This window comes from Balearica regulorum, chromosome 9, assembly GCF_011004875.1.
Source record: "Balearica regulorum gibbericeps isolate bBalReg1 chromosome 9, bBalReg1.pri, whole genome shotgun sequence".
Taxonomy (NCBI): domain Eukaryota; kingdom Metazoa; phylum Chordata; class Aves; order Gruiformes; family Gruidae; genus Balearica; species Balearica regulorum.
The window spans coordinates 16881650-16898790 of record NC_046192.1 but is presented as its reverse complement, the minus strand read 5'-3'; the positions used below and the strand labels follow the sequence as shown (position 1 = coordinate 16898790).

Below are 17141 nucleotides of genomic sequence, written 5' to 3'. Positions count from 1 at the left end.
TATTATTCAACTGCTACACTGGTGAATAAGAACGTGATTAATTTTGTAGCATGAAGAAAATCTAGCTACTTTTTCTGCTCCCCAGTAGCACTGACTAATTGCAGTAGAAGGAAGCAAGCCAGAGCTGTTTGGTGAAAACAGTGAACTAAAACACATTGGATAAAGACACACATTTTTGCTTTAATCTTCTCAAATTTGGATGTTTATGAGTTACGTAGGGACGGGTGGGGAAGAGGATGGGAGGAACTAAATGAGCCAGTTTGAAAATCAGTTTATGGGTGGTTTTTTTTTTTTATCAGTTCATCTGAGAGAGCCATACATGCGTTCCCACTTGACGTTTTTGCTCCAGTCTCTCAAGCCAGCAGCAGCAGCCTTTGTGAAGAGGATGGTTTGCAGGAAGGTTGACCTCATCACCCAGGGAAATGGTCTGGTTACAGCAGTAGTTTTTGTTGTCCCTCTCCTTTGCGTACTGGGCAAGGAGAATGAATCCAGCTCTCCCGGATGTTCTGCAGCGTGGGCCACTGCTGGCTCCAAGGCTCAAGCCAAGGCTTGGAGCACATTGGGTTTCCTCTGACAGCTCAGATCGCAATTAACCCCCAAAGTGGGAAAACAACACAAAAACACTTATAGGCAAAGATAAGTCCGAGATTGCTTAAAAACGGTTGGCTGCCGCCTCCAAAATTTGAGGAAGTCCCTTTGCAGTAAAGAGCTCTGGGAGATGGTTTTTTGTGATCTGTGCAGTGTTTTGTATTTCATCACTAGGCACAGAGAGGGTTTGGTTGGTGATAAGAAAGGATGTGTCTGAAGGACACAGTCCACATCTTCTCTGACTGCTGCCTCAGGGGAGAAAGCTGATAGAAAAAACAGATTTGCTTTGGTTGCGCCATGCAACAACAGCCAGGGAGAACGAGGTCCGAATGCAGTGTCGTAGCTCTTTTTTTTTTTTTCCAACTCCTTCACCCTCACCCTCTTTAGTAAATCAATGCATATGTCAACTCTCGTCAGGAGCCCTTAGCAATGAACAAATGTGTTGAACACCATAATCTAATAAACAAATAGATAACCCGTTTCGGTTTTGTTCTGAGTGAGGCAGCATTTCCCTCGTTGAGTTGCTTCATGGACCTTTTGCTCTGCAGAGGAGAGGGATGGTGTGTGGGAATGCAGCCCGTGTTTCCCCTCCGAGGATAGGGTTTGTTCTTCTGACTTAGATGCCCTGATTTCCAGCATATTTCCAGTTGTTTGTGTTGAAATCTTTCCATCTCAGCAGACTGTTTGTCCCTGTTACTGGACCTGAGCAGCTGCAACTGAAAGCGGGATCTCATCGTACTAATTGCTGCACAGACCAAGTAAGACGAACTCTATCCTTACGTCTACAAATAAACACCAGAGGGAAGGCAAAGGAAGGCTTTGCATGCCTGTGGACTGAGGCACAGTGGGGCTAGATGACATCCCCAAAGTCCTAAAAGAAGTATATGACGAGGAACGGTACTTGAAGCTTTTCTGTTAATCTTATGGCTCTTTGTCCTCCTTCTATTTTAGCACAGATTTTTAATTAAAATTTTACAGTGCCGTGGGCTGTTCCTTGCATTGGCTCAGCGTTGTCCTTCACTAAGCTTTAGTAAAGGACTGATTTATTTTCTGTTGAGCTGAGTTCTGATACTAGCAGACCTCTCCTCTAAGCAGATATCAGCATCATGAGATAACTGTTAGGTGTAACATGATCTGAGCAGTAGAAGAACTGGCTCATTCGCATCGTCTTTACAAAACAGGTTGTTGAGGTGAGCAAAGTCAGTCATCTCTGTTACAGAGAGGTTGCCGTGGGACATTAGCTGGAATGCTTCGCCACACAGTCATGCGGAAAAATAAGTTGAAGAATCAAAATGCAGCCTCGTATTGATGTCTTTGTACTTAGCGGCATATATCATAAGCGTACTGTGCGTAAGATGTTTGGCTGATGTGAATGAGGGAAAACAACCCAGCGCATGGTTGTACCTGCCTTCCGTTGGGGCCGCAGGAGCATCGGTTGCGTTTTGCTGGTAAGGATGGCATGGCTAGGTATCTACAGAGACAAGCTGAATAAAATGCAGTCTCATCAAAAAAAAAAAAGTGTTGTTTTCACAACGAGGGGCATCCACTGTGGCGAAGCGGCTGAGATTTTGCATAATTTGGGGAACTGAGCCGTTGTTTCCTACCCTTGTGCTAATTACTGCCTTTGGGGTGTTTTGAGAGGGAGGTCAGCGAGTTCTGATGTGAACCAGAGGTGGGTGGGATTTTCCCCACTGATGACCAGAGCTGGAGTGAAAGATCTGCGTACAGGACACTAAAGATAGCATCTGCTTGTGCTAAATCAAGTTGCTCAATAAAAGCAGTATCATCTGAAGTAAGCCTGGCATGGTGTGCCAGCACCGCTCCTTTTAGCGGTCACAAACTTGTAGGCAATGCAAGGGTTCCACCTCCAGTGCTGCCAAAGTACCTGGTGGTGCCTAAATGGTGGTAAAACCCAGTTATCTCTTGAGAGGTGGAAAAAAAATGACTTTTGAGCTGCTGCCTCAGGTCAGACCCAAGCGTCAAAGCAGCCGGCGTAGGATCTCCCTGTTAGCACTCTCCCACGCGGCTCCTCTGTCCCCATCAGAGTCTCATCTGCTACTCCTGAAAGCTTTAGTAACTTATTCTGGCTCTAGTAACACTGGAAGAAATCCAGAGTGACTCCAGCAGAGCTATTTTGGATTTGTGTTTGCTGGGGGAATTGTACCTAGAGTTTTTAAGTTAATCGCACGGTCATTTTTCCTCTGTATATTTAACCGCTGAAGTTAATTAACATTTGAAAGTTTCACAGGCTGCTTCTTTCATTATCTCAGCTAGCTGTGGTGAAAAGCGGCATGGCGGGAGGGTGGTAGTCCGGCTGAAGTTGTGCAGACAGGAAAAATGCTGGGAATTGTTTCCAGCGAATCCCGGGGGTTTGGGTACTTGGACGAGGGGATGAAGGTGGAGGTGAGGGTACTTAAGCTGCCGTGGTACGCGTTGCCTATTGACTTTCCATGTAGTAAACAAAATTACCAGATGATTGTTGGTGTGTGAGGGTTGTTTTTTTTCCTTTAAAGAGAATATTTTAAGCAGGACTGCGATTCATAGTCCTGAACTGTAGGGGACTAATGTTCCTGTTCTCCAGCTGGGAGAAACTAATTCAACATCTTGTGTTGTAAACACTCACTCATTTTAACTGATTACACCTCCAATGTTCCTCAAATCACTAAAATTACTAATTGCTATTCCTTACACATCAGAGAGTGAATCCTGAATAATTAACCCCAAATAAAATTAGATGAATTGGCCCTTTTAATTAGAATCCCTGCTGCTGTTTGTTCTGAGCTTCCTTTTCTTACTGTTAAGAGACTTTTAGAATGATTAAAACTGTTTAAGACTTAAACAGCCAGTGACCTTTTAATACAATATAAATCCATAAAAGCAATATTTCAGCTAGCAGGTGGTGAGGTAAATTTTCAGTGCAACTACCTGACAGACTCAGTATTCCTTTTTTAAATGCTGAGGATGAAATTAGCCAGTGTGGGCTTTTTTTTCTCCCTCCTGCTTATTAATACAGTAGCTGATTAGCAAAAGTAGTTCAAATGGTAGGATTAGTGATTGGTAAGAGAGTGGTAATTTAAACAGTGCTTTGGGTTGGTAGAGCTGCTTTATTTTAGGAATCACAGGTCAATGTGGTATATTTAGGTGGATTGTGGAGCTGGTGTGCAATCGTGCGATGGTTTCCCCTGCACTGACGTGGTGTCGGTGACCTCTCACAACATGGTTTTGACCAAGGATGTGCCAACACAAAACATGATTTTGATTGTGTGCTTTCCTTGTCCAGTGATGTGTGTTACAGATGTTACAGGAAAACGTTCATTTTGGGAGACTTAGTAAGATGTGTGTTCACACCTAAGAGTCACCAGGTCATACCTAGCTGAAGTTTTCTATAAAAATCCCGTGGCGTCACTTTTGCAGTATGTGGTTTCCCTCACTTAGTAATACTGCAATATTCTGCAGGTTTTCGCAGTGGTTATTGTGGAATACAGGTTCATGGTAGCCTCAATCAAAAGGATGTTAGTGCAGTGCTAAACGAATTAGGATTTAAGTGTCAATCTTAATTGTTTCAGTGTCGATCACCCTTGAATTGCAAACTCTGGCTTTCTGCAGTAGAAGGTAAATACTTGACCGGGCAGTGGGAAATGCCTGTATCTGCTCGGTGCTTTCCCAAATGGAGTCTGGATCAGAATGGAAACACATCAGGGGGGGGTTTGCTCCATCACTGTCTTTATTCTGGTCTCTGAGTCAGGGGAGAGCTGTGTTTTTCAGGTGATTCAAACCGATTCTGTACCAGCTTCAGAGTCAGAAATTATCAAGACGACGATGAGAAAGGGTTATTTTTGTTTGGAAGGAGAAAAATGAAAAACATCTGGGCATATAGTCCTCAGATGTCAGCCAAAGATCTGGGAAGACCAGTGTGAACCCTGTTTTGTTGGTTGATAGATTTCATTAAGTTATTGTTTCAGGGGAAAAATATGATGTTTTGCTTTTCTGTATTTCCGAGCGTTTTTTTCCCCTCAAACAGTCTCTTCTTACCGAACATGTGAGATCATCTTCGTGTCTAGAAGTTTCAAAGCTGCAAATCTTCATGTCTAAACAACTGTGTCAGTCAAGGGGGGAGGCAGTTACTGTGCTGCAATTCATTTGTTGACTGGCAGATGTATCTCCCTGAAAACAAAGGCTTGAGACGTAGGAGCCTGATCCTGTAAAAAACTGAAGTGCACTTAAAAATGTAAAGGTTAGACTGTAAGTGGAAAGGTGCTTGGTGCATGAGACAGGATGTTTTTCTCAGCTTATACTTGTACCCAGAAGGCATCAGGCAGCCAGTGGCAAAATTTTTTAGAGTTTCTATTCAGCCTGACAGGCTCGTGTTGATGTAGACATCTGTTAAAGCTTTGAGCAATTTTTTATTTGTACATTTGAAAAGTGTAATAATGAAATGTCTAAATCTTCTTGGAAAGGGTAAGAGAGGAGATTTTGGGGAGGAGAGGGGTAAAACCTTGCAAATGTATCTGCATAGCACCGATTAGATTGGAGCCAGAAGCCAGACTGGGGCTTGGGAGGCATCACTTCTGCTTATGGCTCTGCTGTAGTTTCCCAACATAGCCCTGATGGACTGACTAAATTTGTGTCTAATTACTTGATTATAAAATATGGGGGAGAGCATTACTGGGGCTGACAATATCGTCTCTCGTGGTTGCACCAGGTGATGCTCTGGCGCAGGAGCAGGCACGAGCGCCGAGAGAAGAGCTCAGAGCTGCGGTTTCACGGCACGTTGCGCCGTCGTATCTGAAATAACCGAGCTGGCGTGTGTGTCGCACCACGCAGCCCCTTCATAGGTTGACTCACGGTCTTGACAGCTGTAAGAAGAAGAAACGAGTAGCTTGCGCAATGAGGAGTGTTTATTTTCTCCTCTAAACGTATGTAATGGGTTGAGATTTTTCACTGCAAGAGCTGAGGGCAGGCTGCGCCAAGGTGTGCAGAAGGGCAGGATGCGGCTCCCTGCCTGCAAACGTGCCTGCCCCAGGCTGCCTCTGCGGGGAGACTTGCCGTCGGAAGGTGATTTCATCTGCCTTGAAGTATAAATTGCCTCCTGGAGGTGCCATGATGTGTCTCTGTTGATGGAGTTCAGTGCAGTCGTTCTCGTAACTTAAGCAACTCGAAGTGTTCAGGCTGATGCCAGGTGAACGTCAACCAAAATGCTAGTCTTGGTGCTGAGCAGTCATCAGTACTAATGAGCCTTTTACCCATCTTACGCCTTATTCATGGAGGGGCAGCAGGGTTAAATCAGTCAGGAGAGGGTGAGCACTCAGGGTGGGATTTGTCTTCCACCAGCCCATGGTTAACTCTGGTAACCCCAGAGCCCCATTTCCCCTGTGGCCACCAGCGCATCCATGCGGACCAGGGGACAGTCCCTTCCCCAGACAGCTCCCTGCGTAGCTGGCTGGTGCCGGAGGTGGTCAGCAGTGGGTGGCAGTGATAGGCTTTGCCTACACATGGACTTTCCTGCTTCCTCCCACGGCTTGTCCAGCTCTAAGCAAGTGAAATCTGTCTGGCTTGCAAAGCTTTGGGGGTGGGGGAAGATCCCCAAGGTTGTAGGGAGATGCTGCTTAAAGGGAGTGTAAGCTTACTTTCAGCTTTTTCTCTCCTTTACTCCCTCAAGCATAGACCTGTTTCTTCCACACGTCATCTAAAACCGTATGCTGCTCAGGATACAGATTTTACAGTCTTTGCATGCTCCCCTCTCTGCCGGAGGGAGACTTCCAGCAATGCCAATAATAATAATACAGTAACAGCTTTCCCTCCTGTGTCCGAGGGAATACTCTCCCGAGAGTGCAGTGGGAACAGCATCGGGTCCTATGGCTTTGTGTGGGAAAGAGGAAAGTGCGGTGGCAGAATAAATAACTAAAGCTGTGAAGGAGGAAAGTCCATCTGTTCGCAGAGGACCAGGAAAAGGCCAAACATCTGCAAGGTCCCCCCAGTTCATCAGGCATCTGCTCTCTGCTTCCCAGTCTAAAAACCTTCCCATTTGTGGGGAGAGCAGAGCCAGCAGCTTATCTGACACAGAGGACAGAGTCAGCAGAGCTGGGCTGGGATGCGGTAAAGCCAGCTGTCTCCTACTACACAAAAAAGTGCTTTCTTCCAAACTCTAGAAAAGGGCTCTTCTCTGTTTCTGTCCTTTGCTCCTTTTCTGAAAAAACCTTGCCAATGTTTTTTTTCTTTCGGGAGGAAAGGATCTTTCAAAGGGGCAAAATGGTATTTGTTTTGTGTTTGTTCTAGCAGTCGTCGTTTTCCCCTTCTGCTATAGCAAATGGTTATTTTCCCCTTCTGTTTACACACAAACCCTGTCCCTTTCCCTGTCTCGTCCCCTTCAACACATTCTCTGCCTCCACTTTACTTAGGTGTTTTGAAAGGTTGCAATAAAGCAAGAGTGTCTGACTAATGTGCTGTGCAGGGAGATGAGTCTTTGGCATCGGAGCCGAGACTAACTGGAGCAACATCATCTGAAGTGTATTCTTTGGGAAGTATGTGTCTGCTGGAGTTGAATTTGTTTGCAAAATCACGTTGGTTGCTTGGAGGGTCATTTTCAGAGCAAAGGAGAAAAGTTTACTTAGCACTCAAACATCACAGCATTTTTTAGAACTAGACACCAAGATATTAATTCCAAAATATTTCTTCTTTTCTTTTTACTCTGTATTTCATATGATTTGAAATAAAAAAAATTGGATTAATTGTAGGACAAAGAGGAGGATACTGCAGATGTTATTGGATGTCTTTTTTTTTTAAATCAGTCTTGAACTCTCTAATATCATGAGCCAGTAGGTTTCACATGATTTTATGTATTGGAGCAACATGGTTGTCTTAAATTAGTTTTCAGTGTGTTGTTTTCGATCTGTCTTTGTGCATCTGTATTTAGAATGATACTTTCTTAGGGATTCAGAGGGGGTTTTTTTTCTGAGTTCTATCCATGCTCACTTTTACTTTGGGGAAAATGGGAAGAAATTACTTTCCTGGGAAATAAGATCCCTAAAGTCCTAGGGGGAGTTTGTGCCTTGCAGAGAGTGTAAAAAAGCTTTCCAGGGCTGCAGACCCATCTGCTTCCCACAGTAAGTAGCACGAAGGTGCTGTGCCGGCAGTGCTGCCCAGCTGGTGCCCGTGCCCGGGCTGGGCTGAGCCCGGGGCTTTGAACCTGGGCTGCAGATCGCTTGGGCTTGGCTCAGCAGCTCTCCGAGTGGTTTGGAGGCTGCTCCTTGGTATTAGGGGATGGCACTGAGGGTCTGTAGCTGGGAGGTGGTGTGGCACTGCATGGAAATGTGAAGGGTCTGGTAGGGAGCCCATGTTTCCTCCCAGAAAGGGCTAAAACCCTTCCAAAGCAACAGTTCCTATATACGTGAAATATCACACTTTTATTCATTTATCTTAAACTTCCATCCCAGGTGCACACAGGAGAGCCAACAGCAAACAGCTCTACTTGCAGTATCGAGCTTTATGAGGGGAAATAAAAATATACCAAAGTGGTCCAAATTACAGGCAACTGCCTCTGTAGGAGCCAAAGCCAGTGCTAATGGCAAACGCCCTTTTCTCCATCCTTAGGAAGTGCTTTCAGAGCCTGCTGTCCTGCTGCCCACAGCCTGTGCTGCTCTGTCTGTGTCTTCTCCTTTGTGCTGCCCCCTCCTCTGAAGTTCTGGAAGAGATGTCTCCCATCTCTATGCTAAGCTGGATGGCTTCACAGCCAGTGTACTGCTTTGGCTTCACATCAGCACTTTTGGAAGTTTAACATGAAGCACATTAAAGTGTAGAATGTTTTATACATCGGCCCCATGTAAGAAGTCTCCTTGGAGTTAAGAGGTAGATGCTTCTGAGCTTGCAACTGGCCCATTGCTTACTTGGCTGTTGTCACTAAGAAGACCCTATGACCTTCCCAGTAGTTCTTTGTGTGAAGCTATGAGGTCCCTATAGGAGAGGGAAATGCAAAGAGCATGGCCGTCTGCCAGCAGCAGGGATGCAGGGAGATGGGCTGGTCTAGATTATGGGCTCCAGCTCCAGCCCTCCATGTGCCCTCTGCAACAGGGAGTCCTTAATTTTAGACAGCATCTGATACTGTCTTTATAGTGATCAAGAAGAGCTGGCATAATTTGGCACACAAGGTGAATTGGGTGGGTTCCATTGCAAGGCTGGATGTGGGGCATTCATTACTGCAAGTTTTGTAGTTGCCTGGGGCAGGTTTGACATGCAAGCTTCAGTCTGTGGAGCTGGTTGTTGGTGCCTTCAGGCTTTTCAAAACTTTGTGGCAAGTCATCTTCTGCTGTAGGGTCTGAGGACCTCTAAGCAATCTGCCAACATTACCAAGCTGTCGTAGCCATCTCCTGAAGCAGTGAGGGGTGCAGCTGATCATTTAGCGGATAAACAGAGTGTGAAGTCCTGTGCCACAAAACTGATGGCAGAGCTGTTAGTGTTGCAGGGTTCATCCAGATCATCCATGTCATGATGTGGGGAAATGCTGGTGAGTCTAAGTTCTCCCATTCTCTCTCTTAGGGGACTTCCTTCCTCCACCCCCACCTCCTCTGGATGACCTCGGAAACATCACATCATCACAAGGTGCCTTTCCCCCACCACCACCGCTGGATGATGCTACTTTCAACGTGCAGGTAAGACAACAAGAATTTTATTGTTAGTGCAGAACTGATCCAAAAACTGGGGAAATAAATGGATGATAATAAAACTAGGTGGCAAAGTGCTGTGGTTAGAGATCATGTGTCAGGAACAACCAAGTCAGCTTTAGCAAGCGGTGTTTCCCAAGTAGGGAATATTTCCATTCAAAACTTACTGGGCTATTAAAGGATTTTTCCCATCCGGCTTGAATTAGAAGACTAATTGCATAATGTCCTTGTGATGGCAGATGAGAATGAAACCTTCCCAGAATGAATTGTTTTCTGGAAGGGCCATCTCCTTCCATGGACTGTGGAGAGACTTTAGGGCAGTAATCTGATCCAAAAAGTGCTTTGTTTAGATGCCTAAAATTAAGTGAAGCACATAAGCCCTGGCCCTGACTCCAGTGATGTCACTGAGACTTTTTTCACCACCGTTTTACTGGCTTGGATCTTCTAGATTTGCCATCTAGATGAAAGTGCAATTTCTAAGATGCATCAGGTGATGATGGCATGTCCTGTGTGGAAAGCGACATACCTTGAACACCTTTGAAAGGTATCAACACCTATGTGCAGACATCACTGGCTTGCCTGGAGTGCTGGATACTGTTCTGTTAGCTCAGGCACGTTCAGGAGAGGTGTATTCCAAACTGCAGGGACAGGCTGTCAAAGTGATCAGGGAGTGAGGAGCTGATCTTGCCAGTGGAGAGCAGAAGCGTTTGGCTTGTTAGCTGAGCAAAAGGAAGGCTGGGGAGGGGGTATGGCTGCAAATTAGAAATACATTTGGGGAATAAGCACCAGAGAACAGCAACTACTTTGGCTCTGGTGAGTGTTGGTACAGGAACAGGAGAGACTGAGCTTGCCAGAAGTACCTTCATGCTGGTGTTTAGAAAGTTTCTAAGCACGGAGGCTGCAAAGGTCTGGAAGAGCCTTCTGGGAGGAGTACTGAGAGCAAAGCAAGCGTGATCTAGGTTTGAGGCTGATGAGAGTTGTACAACCACATATCCACAGCCATGGGGTTGTCCCTAATGACCCTGGAAGGTTGTGGCAGTTCTGTGTCCCTCCATGGATTTGAACCGGAGAATAGGCTAGCAGGCAGATGTTAAACAGGATTCAAGAAACCTGACTTAGTTCCTGAGCCCACCGTAAATTCTAGAGCCTCTAAAAAGAAAACATTTCCCTCCCTCATGGGCTTCCTGTGATTTCTTGCCTGTGGTGAGATGTTCAGGTGCTATCACAAACTCTCCGCCGTTCCTGCAATGAGTTCAGTGTTACAAGCAGCCTTCGAGAGGGAAGGGGTTAATGAGGATTGTGCTCTCCCTTGCCAGGAAAGGCTGCAGCCGTCAGGGACATTAGCCGAGCGAGGAGCATGGCTTTTCCCAGCCTTGGGGAAATGAAGTAATTCCCCAGCAAGTGGTGTTCTGTCTCTTATCTCTCTGAGAAGAGTGGACCCCGTGGGAGCAGGGGAGCTTCCAGACCGTGCTGGGAAGCAGCAGAGTAGCAGGCTCCTGGTGAGGGCAGGGTGCTGCCTGCACGGCTGCCTGCACAGGAGCCTGGGCAGTGGGAAGGGGCTGTGGCACCTCACGTGCTTCTCCAGGGTCAGGCTTCCCCCTTGCCAGGTTACCCAAGGAGGGGACCTTGCCATGTTTATTGGAAGGGGCTCATGTCTTCAGCTCCTCATACCTCCCTCCTGCGATGGGTCCAAAGACGTGCCTGAGCTGCTCGGGGCTGTCACTGGGAAGTGCCCCTTGGTAGAACCACCCGATGTGAATGGCTCTTCCCTGCTGAGCTCATGAAATTGCTATTTGTCACACCCTTTTTCTCTGGCTTTGGGAAGCTGGGGCTGGAGCCGTGTTCACAGCATTGGGTTTTGCCAGGAGCTCGATTAGAGCGAGATTCCTTCCCATGGCAGCCCGTTTGGAGGAAGGCAAGCCTACCAGTCCTGCCTCTCACCACCCCCACGCAGCCAAAGTGGGTCTCTGCCTTTAATCTGTGCTGTCCTGTCACCTTTTTTCCCTTTCTTTTCCTTTCCACCCTCTGAAGGAGATCAGGAGCAGACAAAAGCCAGGGCTAAGTCAAGAGCTGGCAGGGTCTTGTGTTGCGAGATCAGCTGCTTATCTTGCAGGGGCAGCAAAAGCCATGCTGAAGGAAGACGTAAGGCCTGAGGGATGAGGGAAAAGGGCAGGTGGTGATGGAGAAAGCTGCTCGATGCCTCTGTGCATTGAACACAGTCATTTTCACGTCTCCAGACAGAGGTTCCTGTGCTGAAGGAGGAATGTTGGCTGTGTTCCTTCTGCTGTGAATCGTTTCTCAACCCTCGGGACATGGTTGCATGAAGGCACGGATCTCATGAGCATGTGTTGGATTGGGCTCCAACAAACTAAACCCAATCCTCATTCTGCTCTCCGATGCCAGGCCACTTAATTTCCGTGCCTCAGTTTCCCCATTGCTAAATGTAAGTGCTGGAGCAGATCACCCCTTCCTGAGCATGGACTAGATCTGAGGCTGCTGCCTGGGGCAGTTCGGCCCCTGCAGACCTGGTGCAAACCCTCCAGATTTACTCCAGAGTTTGAAAGTTATCTGCTCCAGCAGATCGACCCCTTTACAACAGAAATTTCTCTCTGGGTGGCAGAGTGCTGATAATAACTTATGAAATATGTGTGCTGTGGCTCCAGGTAAAGCTTTTTATGCTGGGTGTTAAGTTGATGAGGGGAGCAGAATATGTATGTTTAGTTTATTATCAATTCTTGCATTACTGTTAGCAGACGGCTAAAAGCTGCACAGATTATTACAGTTTAAGTTGTAGCTTAAGAGCAGCAGTTAAAATAATAATGCCCAGTTTTCATAGGCCTGTTTGTCTCTGGATCTCTGTTTGGACAGTGGAACTGGCCACTTAGGATCAGATCCAAAAAGGTACTTTAGTATCTGACTTCCCTTGAGCTCTGATGGAAATCAAAGGAAGACTGGGTCATGAAATACCTTTGCGATAGATCTGGTATTTTCTTGTAATTTCTGTTTTCCCATCTAGATTTGTCATGTTTGGATTCACAGCAGGGCTGGGGAGGAAAGGGGAAGGAAATTTAAACTCTCCTCTTATTAACTGTAATCCTTTAAAAAAAAAAAAGAAAAGAAAAGGAAATGTTTATTTTAGAAAAGAGTGTGTTGGGGCTGGGGGAGAGTTGTATTGGGAAGTTCCCCTTCAGCTGAAGTCAGCCGGCGAAGGCGAGGGCTTGTTCCCAGAATGGTGGTGAGGGTGCGGCGATGGCGTGTTTGACAAATAAGGACATGAGCAAAGAGCCTTTTGCCACGTTGGCTTGGGCTCAGTTTAAAAGAGAAAAAAAAAAAAAATCCTGGACGGGAAGAAAATGAAATCACTGTTTGTCAAAGGGAAATAGATAGATCTGGGAGGGAGGAGGCAGATTTTTTTTTTTAATTTTTTTTTTTTGCCTTCTAGTTTCAAAACAGGCGTTCTGCCCAGGCCAGGCAAAGCAAAAGCAAAAAAGCTCTCGTAAGCAACCTCTCAAGTGCCCTGTTTGCTCACAGAGAGGGACCTTCGCTTATGGCACCGGCGATTTCTTCCTTCCTCGCCAGGCAGGGTTGCTCAGGGATGAGGACTGTGCGCAGCGGTGTGAAGATCCGGTCCCTACCCCGTGTCCTGTCCCCAGGATGGCTGGCTCAGGAGCCGTGTGTGCTCCGGGGGCATCTTGATAAGCTGTATCATGGGGGCTTCAGACCTCCACTGGCTTTGAAATGACCAGTTCTCCTTAAAAGAGTTGGTTCAGAGCCTGGTGTTTTGTGTTGGGGCAGGACCTGGGTGGCTTGGAGCAGATGCGACCCTCAGCTGTGGACCTGCCAAGGGCCACCTTGGAAAAACATGCATTTGCGAATTGCTGCTAATTACTCCGCAGGTGCTGCATCTGCAGCGTGGGTCTGATTTTCATTTGGGACCCTATAGATGCTACCGCAACACAGAAAAGAGAGGATTGTATTCAGCTGGGAGATCGCCTCTTTCCCAGCAATCCCTGGCTGTTATCAGTGTGGTTTTTATTGACAGGCCACAAAACACTTTACAAAAGAAATACCAGTCTCTCCCTGATAAGGCAGCTGAAGCAGGGAAAGTGCTTTGCCTAATTCACCAGGCTGACCAGCGGCAGGCTAAAAATAGGACCCAGATCTCCTGCGTCCCAGAGCAATTCTGTCTGCTACATTGCACTGCCTCATTACTGTAAAACTGCAAATTAATGAACAAATGCCATCAGTGGCCGAGACCAGAAAGAATTTGGGGTATATCAAAAAAGATGTGCAACAGCAGTTTAGGATGGGGTTTGGAGCAAAGAAACAATCAGACTTTGAACAATTGCATGAAGGGTAGATTTAGATTTGAATATTAGGAAGAAATTCTTCACTGTGAGGGTGGTGAGGCACTGGAACAGGTTGCCCAGAGAAGCTGTGGAGGCCCCATCCCTGGAAGTGTTCAAGGCCAGGTTGGATGGGGCTTTGGGCAACCTGCTCTAGTGGCAGGGTGTTGGAATGAGGTGATCTTTTAAGGTCCCTTCCTACCTAAACCATTCTGTGATTCTATGATAAAATAATTTAATACACCAGTTCTTGTTCTAACCACCTATGCATGGAGGGGCTGCAGTGCTGTGCTGTACCTGGGCAGGAGCTATTCTCACGTTCAGACCTACTGAACTCAGGGACCAGGTTGTATCATCCTGTTTCAATATGCAGGAAATCAGCCAAAGGGCTCAAATTCCTATTGCCAAGGAATTTTGGGAGGAGAAATGCTGAAATGCGGTCAGAAGGCGCATGCGCCTTCCTTTGTGATGCTGTTCAGAGGAGACCCATCTCGCTCGTCCCTAGTGCACGTGCCTGGGAAAAGGTGGGAACGTGTTGATAGACAGGAGTGGCGGGAGCCTCATCCCTGTTACGGAGGAGGTTGCCAGGCATTTTTCTGTCTGACTCCCTCCCAGCGAGCAGCAGCAGCAGCAGTGGTGCCTCTTCATGGGCTGTGACTCACCGGCTAAAGAAACAGCCAGAATGGAGAAATTTTCTTTTTTTTTTCTTTTTTCTTTTTTCTTATTTTTCTTTTTTTTTCTTTTTTCTTTCTTTTCTTTTTTTTTTTTTCCTTTTTTTATTTTGGGTGCACATATTGGCAAGTAGTTGGGGATGGAAAAAGTGTGATTTTTGCCTACAGGGGCAAAATGTGATATTTTGCCTTAAATAGCACATCTCCTGCTCCGCAGCGTGGCGGCTGGGCTCTGCCTGGGTGCTGGGCTTGCTTTAAATTGCCTGCCTTTTAACATTTGGAAAAGCCGAAAAGGCCAAAGAGAGCAGAACATGTGTTCAGCCTCCCTCTAGTGCTAGATTTTGTTAATCATCGGGATTATCGGCCAGGGCGTAGGTGCTTGTTGGCGAGGAACATCGGTAACGCGGCACAGCTCTTGCTGCCGGCCGGGCTGCCTGGCTCCTGGCAAGGAGTGGCAGCTCCCAGGGACTCTGTAAATAAAGCCACAGTCTGTGTGTATCGCTTACCATTTGAGATCCAGCTTTTGCAGATTTCTGGGACTCCTAACCTGATTTATTAAAATCCATGTGATAAGCAACTGCCTCTTATCTAAATTGAAGCCGTGTCCAACAGTAAAAATAAATTACCTGGTAATGTTAACCCTCTTACTCAAACCTTGGCTTTGCAGGAATGCTTTTGATCTGTCTCCTTTCTTCTGCTTTCCTCGTGTGTTTGAGAAACAGGAATGTGCTGTGCTCTGAATTAGACTTGAACAAATAACATGTATGCTCTCTGCATGTTTGAAAGCTCACTGGGTCTCTACAGGTCAATACATGTTTGCTCTATAGGCACTAAGGTGAGAAAAATCAGTAAGACAAAGTCTGTATATGTTGATGAATATCTGGATGCATGATAGATAAAATGCCTGTTTTTCTCATATGCAGAGAGATATATATATGTACACACACTATATATATATATGTATGAGAAAAGCATTCTGAGTGGGGATATGGAGCAGACCTCCACGTTATTGGGGAACAAGCTTGCACATTTTATCCTTGCTGCTTTTTTATCCCTTTCCGCGGATAGCATGACCAGTAGATCCAGGATCACAAGACAAAAGGAACACTGAGCATTTCTTTCAGGCAGCTCTTGATGCAACCCATTTTATACGCATGTTTGTTTTACAATGCCAAACCACATTCTATTTTAAATCTTTAATGAACCTCTGTTCCCATCTATGTAACTTTCCAATCCTTACTCTCTTCAGAATAGACAAAGATGCTTATTATAAACCACAAATTTTACTGAAAGGGTAAACTGGAAAAGTTTTAATTGTACGGCGTAAGCCTGTCATTCATCTCTCTGCCTGGCTATTAATATCTTGGCAATGTTATAATGCAACGCAGCCTTTAATAGCTAAACCTCTCGGCAAGGACTACAAAGGAAACAAGGATCCAAACAGTTAACTGTGCTCATTATTTTCATCATGCTTATTACCGTGTTATTTAATGTATTTGTTATGTTATTGTTTAATATAATAACACAGCACGCTGGATGTGCCAGGACCTGCACTGGTGCATACTTGTGTCGTCTTTGGGAGGAGGGTTGTGACTGAGGCTGGAGACTCTTGGAGATGGAACAGAGTGGCTTCTGATAATCTGCCATACAGCGGGTGATGAGGTGAGGGAGCAGAAGAAAGCAAAAGCCTGATACGGATCATATGTAAATAAGGGTATGGGACCATCTAAAAAGTTGTGATAGGAAACAGAAAGGTTAGAGATGTGGCTGGTTGTGATGTTCAGAGATCATCAAGCTAAACCCAGGTTAAGAGCCGGGGTAGAGTCCACACAGCGTGTCTGTGGTCCCCCAGTGCTGTGCCTTTGGTTACAAGCCCTGGTGGTCACCTCTTGGCTCATGTGGGTGCATCTCTTTGTGGGACACTGCCACACTGCCAGCGCTGGACTGGGGTTCAGTGCTGGCATCTGCAGAGAGGTTAATGTGTAACCTGGATCATCCACTCATGCATAATAGAGACATGAATGTGGAAAGTAATGGGGGAGGGATGGAGAGCGTACAGAAAATCCAGGCAATTTTATCCTGTCAGAGCTGGTACCAGCCTGTGACAGACAAAAGGAAGCAAAAACGTCATTGTATCCAAGGTAGAATTATTTAAGCAGAGGGAAAATAACGAGATAACGAAGTAGTGGGAATTCTCCCATCAAAACAGATGAGCTGAGTGATAGAAGAGGGTGAGATAACATGATCAGAATTGAAGACATTTCCATTCTTCTCATTTCCGAGTGGTATTCAAATCTTCTGTTGGATTAGCAGGTCCTAGGAAAGATCACTTGCAAGATCAGTTGCTCCTCTGTCAAATGCTGGGTAGCCTGTGTGTTGCATTAGGGAACTGTAATGCAGCGGCGAGACTAAGACAAACAGACTGTCAGTAACAAGAAGGGATTCTAAAAATTGCAGCAGACAAATCATTATACCTTTTCTTTGAAGGTGGTTGGGATTGGAAAATGTGGTTTAGAAAGTCAAAGTCTTTCCATGCAGCTTGGGCATAGTGGTAAGCTGGAACGTGGCAGAGCAGACGGAGTCAGATTCCCATCTTGGTTTTGATGTTTTAAAAGAAATGAGCTTTGGTAAAACAAGATGAAAGGAAATACAGATACACGGATTGCAGAATCCAATTGTCTGTCTAAATTCAGTTTTATAGCCCTGGAGTAGTTCAAGGAGTAGGGCAAACTTCATCTTATTTTTGATGTGAATTTTGCCTGGCAGTAATGAGATGTGGATATGGAGAAGTTGTGAGAGCATCTCATCCCCAAGAATGGAAGTGGCTCAAATGCAAGTTCCTGTCTCTGTTTTTTAGATTCCATTGCTGGTGAAAAACA

The 17141-nt window shown here is 45.9% G+C and overlaps 1 protein-coding gene across 11 annotated transcripts in view; it reads left to right on the top strand.

Annotated features, from left to right (window-relative positions):
- LPP (LIM domain containing preferred translocation partner in lipoma) overlaps positions 1 to 17141 on the top strand; it is a 334675-nt gene that overhangs the window by 150091 nt on the left and 167443 nt on the right. For all 11 annotated transcript variants that reach the window (XM_075761264.1, XM_075761266.1, XM_075761262.1 and 8 more), the window contains one exon: positions 9121 to 9233. In XM_075761264.1, the coding sequence (XP_075617379.1) occupies positions 9121 to 9233 (113 nt within the window). The remainder of the gene's footprint in view (positions 1 to 9120; positions 9234 to 17141) is intronic.